At 53.2% G+C, this 19,312-nt stretch overlaps 3 protein-coding genes across 3 annotated transcripts; 2 read left to right on the top strand and 1 right to left on the bottom strand.

Annotated features, from left to right (window-relative positions):
• Positions 1 to 3,116: 3,116 nt before the first annotated feature.
• QC763_112070 (uncharacterized protein) lies at positions 3,117 to 9,197 on the top strand. The gene is made up of 2 exons (XM_062907796.1): positions 3,117 to 6,662; positions 6,715 to 9,197. Exons 1-2 carry the CDS (start codon positions 6,336 to 6,338, stop codon positions 8,326 to 8,328), a joined length of 1,941 nt encoding a protein of 646 aa, XP_062770772.1. The 5' UTR covers positions 3,117 to 6,335; the 3' UTR covers positions 8,329 to 9,197.
• A 1,537-nt stretch (positions 9,198 to 10,734) lies between these two features.
• SSK2 (Suppressor of Sensor Kinase (SLN1)) lies at positions 10,735 to 14,869 on the bottom strand (the record flags this gene model as incomplete). Its single annotated transcript, XM_062907797.1, has 2 exons — positions 10,735 to 11,282; positions 11,335 to 14,869. 2 exons carry the CDS (start codon positions 14,867 to 14,869, stop codon positions 10,735 to 10,737), a joined length of 4,083 nt encoding a protein of 1,360 aa, XP_062770773.1.
• A 595-nt stretch (positions 14,870 to 15,464) lies between these two features.
• On the top strand, positions 15,465 to 19,308 carry QC763_112090 (uncharacterized protein). The gene is made up of 3 exons (XM_062907798.1): positions 15,465 to 16,160; positions 16,226 to 17,008; positions 17,062 to 19,308. Exons 1-3 carry the CDS (start codon positions 15,870 to 15,872, stop codon positions 18,964 to 18,966), a joined length of 2,979 nt encoding a protein of 992 aa, XP_062770774.1. The 5' UTR covers positions 15,465 to 15,869; the 3' UTR covers positions 18,967 to 19,308.
• Positions 19,309 to 19,312: the final 4 nt, after the last annotated feature.

Genomic DNA, 19,312 nt, shown 5'->3' on the forward strand with positions numbered 1-19,312 from the left:
TCCTTTCTGCAGTCTGCCAGGGGGAAATTTGAGAAAGCACCCTTCTGTCCCGTGGCGGCGGCTGCGGCGATAACCGATTGATACCTTTCATTCACGCGTTCACGTTGGGAGGGATACCTATCTCAGCTCTTACCCGGGGATCGAGAAGAAGAGGGAGGGGGCGGTTAACGAAATCGGGATCTCGGGTACAAGAAGAGTGAGTCTGACTGATAGAGAACACACTTACAGATGTGTAATCCAGGTGACGAAAGGGTATAAAAGAGCAAAAGAGTGCGGAATTTGTTGCGGCCGCTTGCATGACGGCGGGGAGGGCAAAAAGTTGTGAGCCCCGTCCTGACATATCAAAAATTAGGCCGACTCTGAAATCTCACTGTTGTGTAAACATCTTGCACATCCTCTTCAAATTGGTCGGCGATTTGCGTAACGATAGAGTTATCGTTCCTGCATAACCCGTCAGGCATTCGTACGAAGAAGACGTCTCAAATCAATCTTGGTATCCAAAGAAAAAAAACAGATCAACACAGCCTCGGGCCGTTGAGCTAACACAGCATATAAGACTGGAATGGCGAACAACAAGTTTCCAACAACACACAAGAAACTCCGATGGACGGATGGACGGACGAGGGCTGATGCGTGGCGTTTTCCCTGGACAAACTGGCAAGGGAAAACGTCCGACGACGAGTGCTGTGCTGCCCCCTTTTTCCCCTGCAGGAAAAAGAAGAAGCATTTGGGTGGTTTCCGACCTGAGACTTCGTTTCCTGCAGGAACAAGAGACAGGATCGACCATCACGCATTATGTTGAGTATCTGCAGTCAATTTATTAGCCCATGCCATAGATGCGGCTCAAAATCCACAGAATTAGAATCTGTAAAGTCTGTGAGGGCCGTAAATGAATCTTAAATTACTTCCCCCACGTTGCATTTGCAGCCTCCCATCATTGATTCGTCTGCTGCCCTCGACGGGATCCAGGGAGCTCCCGTTGCCGAACAAGACGATCGACGACCGATCTGATTAACCTCTGATCGCCTGTCAGCGTCCCCGTCAGAAGGCTTGTCAGTCAGTCGTTCAAATATCCCAACTTGCCTGTCGTCATGGAGATGATGAAAAAAATGATGATGATGATGGTGATGATGAACAACCCACCGCCCAGATGAAGAGGTTGGATTCTCGTGTCCTCGTCCTCGCACCAGGCAGAACGGTGTGGGCTTGCCGATAAACATTGTGCCCGTTGGAAGATGCAGGGATTTTCACCATGTACCTGCTTGTACCTTTTGGTCATGTTGTCCAACAGGGGGCTTTGGACAAGGCTCCCCTCCAGACACACACGTGGCCGCCCGGGCCAGCAAATAATCCTAATCTCCTGGCCCCTGGGACGTGCTCCATCAGGGCGTCAAACACTGTTCTTTCTGACCGTGGGCGGTGAACCTCTGGTTCAGGTACCGATGTTGGATGAGCACAAAAGGTTCGCCGTGGTTCAGCGTTTGGCTGTCCATTGAGACCGCTGGTGGAAGCGATTCGCCTTCAGTCCCTCACTGTGGTTGTCTACCGCGAAGGACTGGTTGTGACTGCTGGCAGCGCGCGCGGCGGGTTACGAGCTGGTTTCCTGCTTGAGCAGCCCCGTCATCCATGACAGCGTTACACTCGGATTCAGTCGTGTCCTCCCCATCTCTCCAGCTCCCCCGCCCCGCCGCGGCTCTGGAGCTGGATCAAAAGCTTCGATAAGGTGAAGGAAGGTCCACTCTTGGCCGCCCGGCGCTGCGGACAAAAATGTTAGACCGTTGTTAAGCTTGCCGGTCTCGGTCATTTTCAAACCCGAGAGTGTTGGACACTGCTTACCACCACTGTTGGACCGTCATCTTGGCCGCTGCTTGCATTAGCTTTGGCTTCCTCTACGAACTGCCGGTGCTCACTACTATCATCGAACATTCGTTGCCGACTTCATGGTAGTCAACCATGGATGGCATAGGATGGGTGTTATGTTATGAAGGCTGTACAGCACCGTAGCACACAGACCCCACGCATTGACCCGTACGCGAACCAATGAGCAAGGCTGGCGTGGGAGTTCGACGCAATGGTACTCATCTGCTTGTCGTTACAAAGCTGTGATTCTGTGTGTCAGCAAGATACGGATAACGCTGGGGAGATACGTACGCTGAAATGTACAAGAAAAGTTCCCAATCAGACCTTTGAGTTTGACAGGTCGAAATGATCTGTTGAGACACCGACTGACCTTGGCTCGCCTGATGACATCGAAACTGTGCTGTGGAGCTGATTCGATCGCTTGCCGTAGGTTCATTGCTGTTTCTTTTCTTCGTCTGAGCAGTCGTTCTGATGCCCATGAGCTGCGTGGGTTGTGACGTATGGCTGGTGATACGGACCCACCTAGGTAACTTCTCAGAGACGGCCGATGTGACTGTGGTTTTTGTCCTATATCGCACATCTTAAGAAAATCCGGGATGGGGGAGCTTGGGCTTGAGCGCCCGCAATTTCGTAATCACTTGCTGAGACCCATCGGCCAAAGAGAAGGCCATCCTCAAGCCACAAGATGCAGAGCGGGATGCACCCGAACCAGCCTCTGGTCTCCGGTCTGCTTTGTTGCGCCAACCGAGTATGCATCTGCTCTCCAACCGCAGCATCTTCCTGCTTCGGAGTGCTGAAAAGTGCCGAATGCTTGGAGGAGAAGCAGGAAGAAAACGGGACAGCATTCTGATCGAACGGGATGTCTGAAGATTTCGGCATGGTGGTTTTCCAACCAAACGGTCTTTTTGCAGAGTGTCACCCCCACTCTAGAGTGCGACAGAACGGGCGCCATAAATAGAAATGTGCATGCACTGTAACAGCACGTCTCCTGTATTCGACTGTAGCGTAGTGCTGGAAAATGCGGTGTTACGGTGCGGCGCTGTGTCTTCGACTTCTTGTCCAACAAATCTCCGTCAGGTTGTGGAAATCTGGTGGATGGGAAATCATCAGCTGCAAGTGACGCCCGGGAACCACCTAAGCTGCCGCACCCGTCCAACTTGTTACCGTCATGGCAGCGCCGACGGGCGGTATCTGTGCCTCTTCGGTGAGGTGAGCTTTCACCTCGTCACCTCATCTGCAGAGCAGGATGCACATCATCCTTGAGCGGGGTAATCTACGAGGCGCGTGCCTGGAGGAGATAATCCCATGGTTGGGAGGGTTGGGGGTTGTCAAAGTCGTACGGTATTTTTTTTTTCTTTATCCCTCTTCACCATCGCAGGGTGGTATCGAGAAGTGTTGGATGTCACCGTGTTGCCTGTTCGAGTGCTGCTCCAGTTGCTACTCCAGTGCTGCTGTTGTCGGTGGAGTTCGTTCGAGTTGGAGTCTGTCATCAGGCGACTTCTGGATATCTCTTCCTGCAGCAGGGCGGGAAACGGCAAGGTTTGGCGGTCGTCGGTGCATCAGGCGAATCAGAAGAGGCGGTAAGCGAAAGCGGCCGGTGTGGACTGGCATCCGCTGCCATCTGGCGGCCACCTCAGCGGGGAGTGCTAGGAAGAGAGCAGGAACTTCTCGACAACCCCGCGATAATTGTTCCTGACCTTGCAAGGATGCCGATTGCATCAGACAGCTGCAGCGCGAGGCTTGTTTGCTTTGCCGCAACTGTCAACTCCACCGCTGTTTCTCCCTCACGAAACACTGGTGCGAAGCTATTCACTCAACGGCTTCTAGAGTAATCCCAATGGGGTGGGAGCTGGGAAAAATGCTTGGTGTGGAGTTGGCACTCAACCTCAACTTCTTCAATAACACCAACAGACTCGTACAAAGACGCAGTGAGATGCTCGGTTACACAGACACTGTCGTCAAGACGCAGGACATGTCTCTGGTCATCCAGTCAGAAACCGTGGAGCAACACGTTGAAGGACCCGCCTCGCCGATTTCAGGACCTCCCTAACAGATATCGTGAGAGAAGGGCCAAAGGGCTTCTTCGCCTACACTAGTTTTGGTGTCGATCCGGCAGCAACCGGCGGCGGCTGGACTTGAGGCTGAGGCGCCGGCATAGGACGACCCTTCGGCACCGAATTACGGGTTGGCATTCTGTTCACGGCGTGTCGCCTCCCAGGAAATTGGATGAGATGCAAGTTACAGCCAACAGAGATTCTGCCACGCCGTTCTTGTGCTTTGTGCTCTGATGGAAGATGTGCAACTCCGAGTCGTCTCGGAAATCAAGTGACGCTCTCTTTCGAGGTTCAAGTTCAACAGATGAGATGGACAGGACAACAACAATAACAGCAGCGAGTTATCATCGGATTCATCACAACGAGATGTCGCTGACTCGCTGATGAGCATGGTGGAGGCAATGGCTGACGGTGGCATAACCCCACACTTTGGTGGCAGCGCAGAGACCATATCCGATATGGCCTGTGCAAATTCCACTGGGTGTTGCGCTGCCTTTTGCTTTCTTTCTCGTTCAGCAATCTTATGCTGTGGAAGCCATGGTGGTACAAACCCGTCGACCCCCTTTTGAGATGGCATCGAACTGATCAGACAGATCGCAGCCAGCCGCAGCCATCGCACCCCGATTGGTGTTCCCTGCCACGCCTGCGTTGAGTGATGAGCTCTCGACTGGTCACGCGAATGTCTTCGATGTCTCTCCCTTGTCCCCAACACTGGTCTGGTCTCCTGGTCTCCTGGTCTCTCTGGCTCCCGAGGCACGGTGCCTCCCGGCTTCGGGCGGTTGGCTTTTCTTTCTCTCTCCCACACGATTCCACTCCTCCATCCTTCCTCCGCCTCTCAGAAGTTCTCGGCTTCGGCACCGTATCTTTAACCCCACACAGTGCACCCATCCCACAGCAACAGCTCCGCTCCCCAGGGGCTCTAGCTCGCGCTCGACCCGCCCGGCATCCCTTCCACGAGGCTCCGGCTCCGCCAACGGCTTTTCCTATTGCTCAGGCTCATCACCTCAGAGTTTTCCCTCCGAGCTGCAGGGTCTTGTGGCTCAGGAGTCCAGATGCCTTCAGTACGGACGGATGCCCAACTCGCAAAATCTCCCGATCACAGAGCAACCAAAAGTCGCCGGGGTCTACATACATAGGTAGCCTGCAGGGTGGCACCGACGCTGCCACTTGGGTCTTGATCCAGGGACGCTGTGGCTCTGTGCGAGCTGGTGTTCAGGATGCAAGGATGTGTAAGGGACGCCAAGAATGTCCAGGCGGGGAGCTCGGGACCAGGCCAGGGTGGGATTTCTCGTCCCAAGGGGTACCCAAAGGTTCCAACCGCTCCCAGTGCCCGGCGTCCGCTCACGCTCAAGCTCCTACTCCCAGCCTCTGCCTCTGCCTCTGCAGTCCCACGCCGCCTGCCCACCCGCCTGCAGTCTGTACTGACAGCGCGCTGCCCTCCTCTTCCTTGCTCGCTGCAAGTGGCCCTGGCTTGTGTGAAAATGCCCCGGGGAGCCGGTCGCCCCAGCACACCCCAAGGTCTTGGTGCTGCTCACCAAAAGGTCCACAGCTTGCCCGAGGTGCCTATCAGAGCGCCCACGTTCGTCCTTCGTACCCAGTGGTACCTCGTGGAGAGAACTCACCCTGGGTCCCTGGCTGTCTCCCTGGTCCTACCCTTGTTGAGGATGTCGCTCCTCGTTCGCCCACACACCACCTCACCACCATCCCCTTCCAAGCCCAGCCTGTGGCCCCAGCACCCGCCGCCTGCATGCCGAACCACACCACCCTCCTGCCGCTTCATGACCCGCGACACGTCCTGGAGCAGTGTCGAGTCTCGATGGGTTCTTGCACGGCGAGAGCCTGGGTGATGCACGGCACGCAGCAGAGCACAGGTTCGGGACAAGTAACAACGCCCCTTCTCCACTCCCCCCTCCCCCCCTTCGTTCCCTCTCGCCTTGCCCTGTCTTGTCCTGTTGTGACTGATGAGACTGTTCTGCAGCAAGTCCTCAGCAGGGAACAGAAAGAAGCCGCGAAAAAGTGAGACGGGGAGAGCCCTGTACACGAGCTGTGTCTTGCCGTTCCGCTCCGGGTCTCGCCTCGCCCACCCCCCTCCCACCCCCGTTCAGTTCATCGCTCAGTCTTAAACTGGTTAAGACCTCCTGGCCGGGTGCCCACCCCATCCACGCGCTCCTGACCCCTGGTACCTTAGTGTCCTGATCGGGCCCACACGTTCTTTGACATTTCCCCCGTCCATATCACTCAAGAGTCCGCCTCACCCAAGTCACTCTTTTGTGTCCACCATCTCTGAGCCCGCAAAGACGCTGCCTCGTCTTCTGGGTCTTCTCGAGACAGGATCAATCTTCCTCACTCACGACGCACTCCGGACGACGTCGACGACGACGACGACACCTTCTACCGGACCGGTCGACCCAGTTGGACATCATGGACATGGACTACATGGACCCTTACCGCCGATACGCCGTTCAGATGCAGGGCTATCATGGCATCCAGCAACAAACACAGCCCCAGGACCACCAGTATCCGTATTGGAGTCAGCATATGGTGGCCTACTACCAACAACACCAGCAAAGAGCAGTGATGATGGGACAGGGAGGCATGCACATGTCCAAACAGACAGAGCCCAAGCCAAGACTGGCAAAGGACGAGGTGGAATTGTTGGAGCGCGAATTCAACAAGAACCCCAAGCCAAACAGCAGCACCAAGCGCGAGCTCGCTGAGCAAATGGGAGTGGAGGTTCCCAGGATCAACGTTGGTCTACCGCAATGCGTAGGAAGTGTCATATGCTAACGTGCTTTTGCAGAATTGGTTCCAAAACCGCCGGGCAAAAGAGAAGCAGATGAGAAAGACAGCCGAATTCGAGGCGCAACAGGCAAGAGAAAAGGAGGCTTCGGAGGTCAAGGAATCCGGTGACCAAGAGCAGGGTACCGTGACCGAGTTCTACGGCCTGAGCAACAAGCACCAACCTCTTGGGTTATCAACTGCCAAGTTTGGGGGGAGCGATGATGGCACTGATAGCGATGATGGCGCTTCAGGACCACAGCCTCTCATCGAGTCAGCGGGCGCTTCATCCACAGTAACGCCTGGAGGTGACACTCCAGTAAGCCCAGGGAGTGATTACGTTCACGTCAAGTATGAACACGTCAAATCGCCCGTTCACCGCTCACAAGACACATCGGACCTTGACCAGCCGTCAACAGCCATGAGCGCGTTCACCACGCCCCAACAGGAGATCAACTTTCAGCAGCCGACGCCTTTCAGCTTCAGGCAGGCGAACCCGGAGCTTTTGGATGGCTTGTCGGGCCATGAGCTGCACAGAGTCCAAAGCCAGGATCATATCGATACAGGGGAAACAAGTCACTTCGGCTCGTTCCCTGACCGAGACTATTTTGCGTCACCTCTCATCCCACGCTTCCCGTCTGAAATGATACCCGAAAACTTGGTCAGCGCCGAAACCGAGCTTCTCCAACGCCGAGTATCCGAGGAAAATTTGGTGAAATGTGAAGCTCTGTCGCCGACTTCCTTGCCCGAGTCGCCTTTGACAGTGTCAGACTTGCGCTTCAAATCCCCACCACCCCCAGCTGATATCGCTGGCCGCAGGAAATTGCGACGTCCAGCGCCTCTCGGACCATCCTCCTTGAGAGGTGGCGCTGGGCCGAAGGCGGGCATTGAAGCTCCTCGAAGATCAGAAACGGCAAGCCCGATGAGACGCATCTCTTCCGCTACGGGAGGCCTAGGTGGGCGCGTACAAAAGACGTTCATGGGACCAGGTGGACCGAGGTCCCCGTTTGCGATGGAGCGCAACAAGGAGGCGCTTCTTCAGAGTCTCCAGGACGGCCAATCTCCCGCAATGGCTTCTTTGAACAGCGCCATGTCACCGTTGAGCCCTGGGGGACACAATCAGAGCGCGCGTGAAGGAACAGTTGGTATCAGTTCTTCAGATGAAGAGGCTGGCTTTACGTATGGGTCCCTTGGTGCCGTGGGCGGGTTTTCCATGTATAAATCCGAGACCACCATGAAGACACCACCAGGGACTCCGGGTCTACAAATGGGTATGCAAGACGCATACTTCACAGGCTCCATGGACCACGCCTGGAATTTCGCCCCACAGGACGAACCCCTTCCCACGCCAAGCCTCTGCAGCCACGGGGGATCCGAGCTTGAGTTCTCGATGGCGCCTCAGATGCCTGGTTATGTGGCCAGCCAGCCTGTGACACCCTCATTTCCGCCACAGTCCATGGGCCCAACATACAACGGTTTTTTTGGCCCTTCGCTCGCCCAAACCGAATATCACTTCCCCGACTCTTATGCAACTGAGCCATCAGCACGATCTTCGCCCACCAACATGCCACGATCGAAGCAATTCCAGTTTGCTCAAAATATCACCCCCCAGGACTTCAGTGCGGACAAGTCATAAACCGTCAGTGTTCTGATTTCTGGCCCCTCGAAATCGAAGCGGGCCGTTGTACCATTATCATTTTTTGTTTTGTTTCATGCATGCAACAAATCGTCTTGACCGAGTTTCTTTTGTCTTTGTTTTCGGAGTCGGGACGGTTGGAGTCGCGCAGCCCCTATAAACGTGGGATATGGCTTTGGTTCTTCAAACGACTTATCAGCAACAATTACTTGACAACACACACACACACACACTCTCTCTCTCTCTCTCTCACACACACACACACACACACGGAAAAGTGGACTCACTTAATGTAATGATATACGGATATGTGTCTTTTTCTGGCTTCTTATGTCTTTTTTTTCTTTTTGGGAGGGTGGGGGGAGGTTTGGTCAACGGAATTGGTATTGGCTTTGGATACCCCTGCTTGGCATGAGAGAAAGGGGTTGTCCATCCCTTGGCTCTCACCCTGCGTTACCTGGCGTCGGATGGATTCAATGCTCTAGTATAGGCATCATCTCAGCGGCAGCGGTGGTGCTGGTAGTATTTCGGGGGAGCATACACACAGCAGACATGGTGGAGGATATGGCTGTGATGAAAGAGGGATGCGAGAGATAAAAAAAGATGTGGAAGCATATTTTGTATAAAGTCCGTCGTAAACGAAATGGACAGAAAATGGGACACAGGAAAGAAGGCGGGAGGAGAAACCTGTTATGTACCTGATATATACAACATGGATCACTGGCAGAGAAATCCGCCTGAGGCGCAATGGTTGAAGAAGAACAAAGAAACAACAGTTTGGCCGCGGCCGCTGATATTTGAACATGATTTCCGTTTCCCATACTGTCAACATGTGGTGGCATTCTGCCTTTTCCAGATTTCACTCTTACTAACTTCAATATATTGTGTTGAATTTCGTTTTTGCTGCTTGCGGCCCGGGCCGCGGGGAAGTGGGAGGGGGTCAAATAAGCATATGTATGATCTGCTCGGTAAAGGTAGCCGAGTTGATAGTGTGGATGGAGATTTTTGGGGTGGGAATTCAATGATCTGCGTCAAGTGCCTTAGAAGTGTAACAATTCGCCAAGATGAAATAGATTGATTTTCTCTGAGGAGGGGGGCGGGGCGGATGTTGTAACCCGTCCGGTTGTGTTTGTGGGTTGTGGGAGTTTTTTGGTTTGGTGGTTGGTTACACTTGGGGAAAGGAAGACCCTTGGGAGTTTGGTAGTATGCGCATAGCCGCCGGGTAAATGTTGATTCTTTATTGCCATGACGTGTTTGGTAGGTGTTGGTGGCCGTATGCTGTGAAGCAAGGGCCTTTTGGTTTTAAATGTTGTGGAGAGGAGGAGAGACTTTGCTCTTTGGATCGGAGTTATGAACTAAACCCCTCGCCTTTAAGCGCTGACTAACTACCGCCAGGTTAGGTAGATAGAGTGGTGGGATTGTTAGATCTAGACATGCATAACATACCTAACTTTAGTTGGCGATTTGAGATCGATGCATCACACTGCGAGGAGATCGATCCTACTGCTTAATGCGTACCTGCCTTACCTTATGTACGTGGCTGAGATCCTAGGCAATGGCTTATCTCTCTGAGCCTGTTGGTTAGGTACTTGCTGGTACTCATTCATCACCAACAACTGCCAAGTTCGCTTTTGATTAGCCCAAAACAGACGGCAATAAATTTAGAGGTAACGATCAGTGTGGGTTGTTGCCATTCCTTTGAGGGCGGTATTACAGCCCCAGGATATTGTTGAGCAAGTATAGAGAGGTGGGCAGCATCAAACAGATTCCAATATTATTCATTACATAACCTCAAAGTTGGAGCAGTTGGCTAACAACAAGCCCACCTGTTACATCAATAAACTTCCATTGCACGTCGTGGGTGGCGATAGACGAAAAAGGCCTGCATGCAGCCCTTTACAAAAGCCAAAGGTGGAAAAGCCGATGAACCATATCATAACAAGATCCAGAGGTCAGTAGGTAGCATGAGGAAATTGGCACACTTCATATACCAGTTCAGAAATTTTTGCCTTGTAGCACCTATCTGACCAATATTGACCACCCTATCAATTCCACTCCCTCTGATGAAAAGAGCAACATGCCAAAAATGTAGAAATACCCTCCATCATCCCTCTCTTTGTTGCCCCCTTCAGGCATACATACACACACACACCCACACACACCCACACACCAAATTTTTTTTTTAAAAAAAATAGGAGAGAAGAATGAGATCCCAAAAAAAAAAAAAAAACCCAAGGGGTATCCATTTCGTTTTCGTTTCGTGGTTTCGCTCAATGTGTACAACAAACATCTTTCAAAAGCAAACATGGTTTGCCAGTCTTTGGTCATGTAGTGCTGAGTAAATAAGTACCATAACACCCCATACAAAAAGAAAACAATGGGGCCATTAAGCATCACCCACCCAACTCAGTAAAACCCATCCGGCCCGGCACTCCCCTTCGTGGAAGCAGACGCAGTAGTTGGCGTGTTCTGTGTGCTGCTCGCATCGCTACTAGGCGTCGAGGGCTCCACGACCCGGTTCCTAATCGTCATGATCCACTCGTGCTGCAGCAGCTCAATCGCTGTCGCCCTCTTCTTCGAGTCGCGCACGAAGCACCTCCTCAAAAAGTCAATCCCTTGCGGGCTGAGCTGGTCCGACGTCGGGAGTTGCGGCGGGTTTCCCTGGGCGATGTTGTACATGATGGCCCACTCGTTGTCGAGATTGGCCCAGGGGCGTCTCCCAGTCGCCATCTCGAGGATGACGCAGCCGAGGGACCAAATGTCAACGGCACCAAAGTGGCCCGGGTTCTCGCCCTTGATCACCTCGGGAGACATGTACATGGGCGTTCCAGTCATGGACTTGTTGGGCTTCGTGCTGGTGATGTCTTGCACGAGTGTTCGGCCCTGGCGAGCGATCAGTTTGGCGGCGCCGAAATCGACGTATTTGATGATGCCATTGTGGTCAAGGAGGATGTCTGTGGCGTTTGTTAGTGCCTTTGAACATGTCAGATGGTCTGCTAGACTTACTCTCTGGCTTGATATCACGGTGGGCGATCCTCAACTCATGCAAGTACGCCAAACCCTCGAGAAGCTGCAGAGCATACACCATGATGACTTGCTCATCCTCGATACGCCCGTGCTCCAGCAAGTTGGCAAGCGAGCCACCTGAGCAAAACTCCATAAACATGTAGACACGATCGCGGTGTACCTCAATACCAAAGTACGATACAACGTTGGGGTGATCCACAGATTCCAAAACGCGCATTTCGTCCCTAATCGTATGAGCAACGTTGGGAATAAGCTTGGGGTCTTGCAGGCGAATCTCCTTCACCGCCATAAGCTGGCCTGTGTCAAGGTTCATGGCAGCGTAGACATTGCCAAACGTGCCACCGCCGACAAACTGCCCTTGTTGCCAGCGGATGGTAAAGTTGTTGGCTGTTGATGAGAGCCAGGCGAGCGAGCGGTCGACCTCGTTTGACACCTCCAAGACTCGGCCCATTGCTGACCGTTCTACAAGGATTTGCTTTCGAATATCGTCAACCTTGACCAGCTCCTCAAGGCGGCGCTCTGTTACACAGCTCGCGGCCATTTCGTCATCCATAATCTGGCCCTTGTTCAGTCGCTTCATCTGGCTGATAAGCGTCTCCATGCGCTGTTTCTCAGCCTGGGCCGCAACGTTTGACCTGGCGCCCATGATATCGAAATGCGAAATCAACAGAGCCATGCACCCAGCAACCTTGGTCCGTAACTTGACATATTCATCGTCGCCAAGCGCTAGCATGTGCTTGCCTCTGGTCATGACCATGGCAAACTCAAGCGCCTGTACAGTCCAGCGGAACGTCTTGCGATCAGAGGGAACGCAGTCATCACAGATAAAGCTAACCCAGTCCAGCGCCAGCTTGGTAAGCTTCATGTTGTTCATCGTCCTCCGGTTGTTGTCCATGTACAGCAAGGAGCGCTGACCGAACTCAGTAGCGAATATGAAGCAGGTCTGTATGAGCTCCTGACAGTTCAGACCCTTGGTCTGCCGTCGAATTGTCTCCACACTGTCCATGAAGGCATTTGACAGCTTGAAAGCAACTTTGCGGATCTCCATGAGGCGAAGGTTCACCTTGTGCAAAGTTGACCTCTGTTCGACCACAATGTCAATGTGCATATCAATCGTCTCCAAAAACGCCTTTCTTGCGTTCACCAAGACATGTTGTGAACCACCCGCAATGAGTCTCATGTGGCCCAACTTGATATCGAGTGGTTCTTCCCGCACTGACAAGCTAAGCTTGGAGCCGAACCAGTTAGGTGCGTTTTCAGCCTTGATGATCAGGAGGTAGGGTTCTGCGGGGTCTTCTGCGATGACATCGTAGGAGAAGGTGCCCATAAGACGCTGGATCACGTCCGGGCGGTTTGCTAACGAAGGCGATGCGATGATGTGGATGCCTTTGTGTTCGGGGCTGCCCGTGTAAACTTGGAAGTGGTGCGTGTCCATCAGCCGATCATAGAGGTCTTGGAGCTTTTCTGGGCCCCAGGCAATGGTGAAATCACAGGCATTTTCGTAATTCTCGCTGAGCATCCTGGAGAAGCGCTGCAGCATTCTCTGACGCACACGAACGGAGTCCAGAGTTTGCTTGTACCGCTTCGTCATCTCGGTCACACTCTCTTTGGGTTTCCTCTGCAGTTCTTTCTCAAAGGTCTGGTGAAGTCGGTTGAAGGCCTTGAAGGTCAGTGAACTGAACTGTTCAGCAGCCTCAATATCTCCGCGCGTGAGATGACTGCCAATTTCGTTTCCAAACTCCCACTCCTGAAACAGCAATTCTGCCTCCTTGAAGGTGTTCTTGTTCCCGCTGAGCTTCCAGTTCAGCATCTTGAAGTAGTATTTGAGCGCATCCAAAATGACCCTGTCAAAATCTTCGTCGATGCAAGGGGGTAAATCCCACCAAGGTTCTGGTGCTGAGATCATCATGTACTCGGACCTGATTTTGATGGCAAGTTTCAAGATGATTTGGAATTGTGAGATCATCTGGTCTTGCATCAGAGGGTTCTGCTGTGCCGAGTCCTTCATCTTTTTGGCATAAGCTAGCCGCACCTTGATGATTTCCTCAATAAGTCTTGACGGAAAGCTGATCAAGGTGAGCAGCTCCTCGATATAAGGGGGGAGATGGCGCTTTTGAAAGCCCTGGGCCTTGTCGATCAGGGTGCGCTTCGCCTTTTCGATAACTCGCGAGATTCCGTCCAGCATGCTCCTCCTCCTGAGATTTTTGCCATCAGCACCATTGTCCTCATGAAGCGACTTGAGGCCCTCTTCCTTCAAGAGACGGTCCATGAACGAGGTATCATCGCCCAGACCGTTTCCGCCACCTGGCTTGTGGAAATCGAGGGCTTCATTGCCAACCCATCTCTTCAAGATTGACAATTCCGTGTTGATCATTTCGTTGACGTTGTACCAAGATATAACAGATTCACATGTCTCCTCGTACGCCTCATAGGCCCCGGGCTTAAGCGCCGCAACGAGGGCCGTGCTGGAGGGATAAAGACTCTCGATCTTGTCAATCTTGGCGATGGCGTCGCGGACCTGGCCGATGGGAGGTTTTCCGGCCTCACTCTGCCCAGCAATGGAGAAATTGATGACCTCATTGACCAAGCGGTCCAAGCCCGCCTGAGCCTCCTCGGTCATCCTCTTTTGAACCGGCAAGTGTCTGTCGCATATTTTTGCACGGATGGCCAACCATAGCTCAGCCTTGTGAGCGCTTCTCCCTGCTTCCTCATCCGCCGAACCGATAAGACGCTTCTTCTCCTGGCGGACAACATCGCCAGTCAGTACCGCCTCGAGCATGCCGTGCCATTCTAACCGCTCCCGATTCTGGGGATCCCTTAGGTCCTCTTCTGTGATCTGACTCTCTTCGCTGTTGACAAACATGATGTGCGCATCTTCGTAGCTGTCGAATGGACCCTCTGAAGATGGGGTTTCGCCCTCGGAATCTGAATCGTACTGCTCGCCAGAGCCGTAAGCGTCGAAGTAGTCGCTGTTACCGTGGTCTTGCTGGCGTAACCTTCGGACGTACTCTCGCTCCTGGGCTCGGAACGTCGAGCTTCCTGCCAACGGTCGTGGTCGCGATCCGTCTCGGGGGTGAGTTGGAGTAGCTCCTATGTAGGACGAGGGTGGGGGCTGTTGTGGCCTTCGCGCGGTATATGGCTGGTAGGTATTCGAAGGTGTTCTAGCAGGTCCCGTGGGGCGTTGAGGTCGTGGCGTAGCGCCATTCCCATAGTGAGCCGAGTCGGCCGTGCCACGTTGGCGACTGGCCGCGCCGTTCGCGAGGCCCGTGGAAGGATGTGGCTGCATGATGCCGGAGTGGACTGGAGCGTCGGCATAGCGAGCCAGAGAGCCAAGTTCGTCATGCTGTTCTAGCAAATGGCGATCTGTAAGCAAATGCAGATCTCCCGATGATACCGCAAGCTCCGAGTCAGATGGCACCGCTATCGCACGGCCATTGAACCTCTCGGGCCGCACAAACTGGTCGTCTTCGGTCTGCGAGAAGCGGACGGTACGGGGTGATGTTTCGCTGGCCATTGCGATGGCAGGTTGCTGTTGGTGAATTCGAGGCCCAGGTACGATGATCGAGCGAGGTAGGTACAGTGATCAATCGATCGTATGCCCACTGCTGGCGGAAACCAAGCTATTGAGGCGGCAATTCGTCCTGGCCATCGGCGCACAGAGGGAGAAGGGGGGAGGGATTAGTCGGCGGTATGTGAGCAATTGGCCCAAATGTCGTCTGATTTATGGCTGGGATATTCAATGGAAAGAGCCGTCTGCCGTCAAGACGAGCTGGTGATGGACGTTACACTAACGGCAACAAAAGCGGGCCCGTGGCAAAAGATGGCGAGCAGAAAGGCGGCCAAGAAAGGTTAAGGAAGCTTTGCAAGGAGCTCCCCTGACAGTGCATCCAAGGTCTCATTGGCCAAAGTCGAACAGTTTAAGCAACTGGCACACGAGGAGAATTTGTTATCAGCGGCTCAATAAAAACATGGTGGTTCGTGCTGATCGAAGCTTGAGTAGGCTCATCGGGATCGGCTTGGTAGTGCAACATCTGCCAAGCATCTCCAACGCTGGGTGCAAGTTACACAGCGCTGTTTCAGGAAAGGGATGATTATATATGAAGAGAATACGCTAGTACACACATGCTCTCCACTAGCCCATGTGAAACAGATTCTCCCAAAGATCAGCAGTCTCGAGATGGGAATGTGGATTTAAAGATGTTTCGTTTCTCCCGCCTCAGGGTTCAGGTTAAGTGAAGACAGGATGGCTTGTGCGGGGGACAGAGGTTCTATGCCGTTGGCTGACGGGAACGCGTCTGTCGCGCTGGGTTGAGCATGGATCACAACGCGTGACGCCAGAGCCAGGGCGGGACAAGCATCTGCCAATGAACATTTTTGGAATTCGAGATTCGAGAGACTTACACATGAGCCTCACAACACCTGCGTCCTAACATTGGTTACCACCGTTCACAGTTCACCAGGTTTCTATATTCTCAACATGTACCGCTAACCGACTCATTCCCGTTTTTATCAATATGTCCTCCGCAGTGAGGCCGAGTTCTGGCGGCGCGTCACTGTCGCACTCTCGTTCAGACTCCATTTCCACCTCGATCTCACTGCTACCCCTCCCTTTGTCACGGCCTGCGAGCCGGGCTTCAGCTAGTGGTGGCATACTCACACCGGCCCGCGATGCCGAGCTCAACCAGCCAGGTCGTCGCCAGAGCATCCACGATCAAGATGTCTTTGGTTCAAGAAAACGGAAGCGAGATGTCTCGACACCAGGACTGAGCACTGACAGTTTACTAAAAGCTCCAATTGTTTTGAAGGTATTGTCTTTCTTTTATAACCAGTCTCAATCGCTCATGTTTGACGGTAGCTAACCTTTGTACAGCCCCATCCGTCTAGCCTTACATCAAGACCGTGTATGCTCCACCCTCTCATGATGCTTCCCCGCGAGAGCCTACCGCTGTCCGCCCTCGACCTCGTCAAGCCACACGGAGAACTTCCATCCACCCGTCTTTTTGAGTCCAAGATTAAGATTCTCGACCTCGAGGGACGCCTGGGCCACAGTGTCCTCATTGCCCGTTCAGAGATCACCAAAATGGTATATGCCGTCGAAAGCGAAAGCCCTGGGTTATACGTGCTGTGCAAACTGGGCTCATGGGTGGATGTTGGAGAGGTCAGTCATGATGCTACCGTGGTCTGCAAGGAGAGATTGAAAGGCCCAAAGCAGGTCAAAGTCGAAGATCCGGCCGGCGCGCCTCTTATAACACCACAAATGTACAAGGAGAACAAGAGGAGGAAACTCGCTATCGAAGAACTCCAGGCCGCCACTCGCAGACGATCAGGAACTCTCACCGATATGGACTCTCACAGTCAGATTTCGGCATTGCCCAACTCTAGGCCTGCTTCAAGAGGAATCGTTGGGTCTAGACCGGCCTCCAGAGGAGTTGGAACTCAAATTGTTCAGCCACCAGAGGAGATTTTGGCCGACTCTCTCGCTTTGCTATCCAGCACGCGAGACAGCACCCCAGCCCCTCTTCCGGTCTCAGATACTGGTTGCCAGGCAGAGCCACAGTCCCAGCCGCAGGAGCAGGAGCAGGATAAGCCGACCGCCGAAGGCATCATGGACAACATTAGAACACAGTATCAAGAAGCTCTCTATCATTCAAAGGTAAGAATCTTGGTGTCCGACCTACTCGTTTGTCAATATGCTCACTGGCCTAGGGATCGCTGGCATATTTCGCAAAGGGCCCACTGTCCAGGGCTCGAGCCGCCTTCCACCCCGCTACAGGCTCCGATCTCGAAATGGCTGACTTGGTAGAGTTTTTGAAGAGTCTCATCATGACAACTATCCTGGTGGACAAGAAGTACCGCGAAACAATTCCCGCTATCATCGAGAAAATGAAAACGTGCCTTGAGGACTCGGACAACGCCCAGACAAAGCGCAAGAAACGGAAGGTGAAGAAGCCCAAGATGGGGAAAGATGGCTTGTACCCAAGTGAAGTGGACCACGTTAAGAGGTGGTGGACTTCACATCTGCCGATTGCTGTTGGGAATGAAGAGGAAGAAGCAAAGACCGTTTCCCAGACCGAAGCCAGGTATCACGTCTCCTGCCTTCGACGGAGAGAAACTCAGTTGCAGATGATCCTAATCATGGAAATTCTGGCGCTGGAACCATTGATACGGCCAAAGGATCCTGTTGGTGACTACCTGCTGCCTGGCGAGTCTCGAGCACCATCTCGCGAAGCAAGTCAAGAGCCGACAGCGAAGAAACGGAACAAGCACAATCTTCCTGTACTTTTGGATGTTCACGCTGATCGCCTTTGTATTTGGCAGTCGGTAACACTGGATGAGGTCAAAGCGCTGGCTGAGTCTCAAGCACCCAAAGAGGGTGCCAGGCCCGAGCGAATCGACTCTGACCCCCTGAAGGACTTTTGTGTGGAAATCATCCTACCCTTTTTCGCTGCACGTCTCCCAGAGCTTTGCGACTCCATCAACAGAAAGTTGGGTGGCCCTGTGGCTCAGTCGCCACCGAAGAAAGAGTTTGTGAAGCCAGCTGTTGTCTCAAAAGCGAAACCTGGTGCGCCAGCGAAGCGGCCTGCCGCCCTGAAGAAGGACAGCGATCGATCGCTCCAGCGAGCGCTTTCCAACGAGCGTATGAGACGTAGTGTCTCAAGAGAGCCATCCAAGGCGATCGCCCTTATGCGATCTGCGAGCGCGATGGCAATTCCTGGACTGAAGCGGGAGGGTAGTGAGCCCCTGCTCATGGGAATGGTCCCCCGCCAAGACAAGAGTTTGAAGGAGAAGCCAACAAATGTCTTCCCACGTGGGGAAGATCTCAGAGCGAGAAAGAAGGCCCAGGTAGATGCCGAGTTGAAGGATGCCATCTCGGCGCTTAAGAAGCCAAACCGGGCACTGGCTGTGAAAGAATTTGCTGACGCAGTGGACAAGAGAGCTTCTGCGGGTGTCAACCAGGTGAAGAAGGTGAAGAAGCCGCGGACACCTTCTATTGTCAAAGCAACTCCAGCAAACGGCCGCTTCAAGGATGTCCTTGCGGGCGACAATGCGCGTGGACAAACATCTCAATCTTTTGAAGCCATCCCACCATCAAGCGCCTCCATGATCCCAGCATCGACATTACCGCACAAGTTCACCAATGCATTGGCACCACCGCCATCGTCAACACCGATCAGGATCAGCGCGACTCCGGCCTGCAAACCAGCCTCGGTCAGCACCTTCCACACCCTGCAGGCAATCCAGGAGACACCGGGCCCCATCTTGGCCTCGTCTCCCATCATGGCAAGAAAGGCAGCGCCCGCACCGACTCAGGGCCAAAGAGCCTCTACACAATTCCTATCTATACCTCAGGAAGCGATAGACCACTTCCCCTCCTCGCCCGGGCTACCGGCGCTCTTTGAGACACCGGTCAACCCTAAATTTCATAAAACGGCCACGGTTATCAATGACAGCCCTATTCGGTCAAAGCTATTCACGTTGGCACCAGCCCAACAGAAACAAAAGGAGAAGGAAGCCCTACCGCCGGGGACACTCGGACAGACAGTTCTCACGAAGGAGACAGCGAGCATATACGCCCAACTCGGGTGGGACGACGACGATGACATTATATAATGAACCTGGCATGAAACAATCAACATCACAGCATAAGCAAAATTTCGCATGGCATCAGGGGTTTACTGAGCAGGTTCGGGATTGGGGGAAAGAAGTATTTCGCTTGGGAGCATTGTCGGCAGAAGAGGATACCTTAAATAGTTCATAAACTTTGTGTTGTATAAGTCACGTATATAGATGCCCATTAGTTGGCACAAAAAAGGGAATGGGTAATAGGTAGGGATGTCAAAATATTAGTGGTTAAAGCATGGCGTCTAATGGTATTACTACTTTTGATTGTTAATTCCCTCGCAAGCCTCTCGTTGTTATTATCATTCCCATTTTCAACAACCTATCTTACCACCCA

The sequence above is a fragment of the Podospora pseudopauciseta genome, chromosome 1 (genome assembly GCF_035222475.1).
Source record: "Podospora pseudopauciseta strain CBS 411.78 chromosome 1, whole genome shotgun sequence".
NCBI classification, from domain to species: domain Eukaryota; kingdom Fungi; phylum Ascomycota; class Sordariomycetes; order Sordariales; family Podosporaceae; genus Podospora; species Podospora pseudopauciseta.

Bases quoted from the DNA above. Each gene is read 5' to 3' on its own strand.
- QC763_112090 (XM_062907798.1), top strand. From the start codon at position 15,870: ATGTCCTCCGCAGTGAGGCCGAGTTCTGGCGGCGCGTCACTGTCGCAC. The intron at 16,161-16,225 runs GTATTGTCTTTC...ACCTTTGTACAG, and splicing joins AAGCTCCAATTGTTTTGAAG to CCCCATCCGTCTAGCCTTAC. The intron at 17,009-17,061 runs GTAAGAATCTTG...TCACTGGCCTAG, and splicing joins AAGCTCTCTATCATTCAAAG to GGATCGCTGGCATATTTCGC.
- QC763_112070 (XM_062907796.1), top strand. From the start codon at position 6,336: ATGGACATGGACTACATGGACCCTTACCGCCGATACGCCGTTCAGATG. The intron at 6,663-6,714 runs GTTGGTCTACCG...GTGCTTTTGCAG, and splicing joins TGGAGGTTCCCAGGATCAAC to AATTGGTTCCAAAACCGCCG.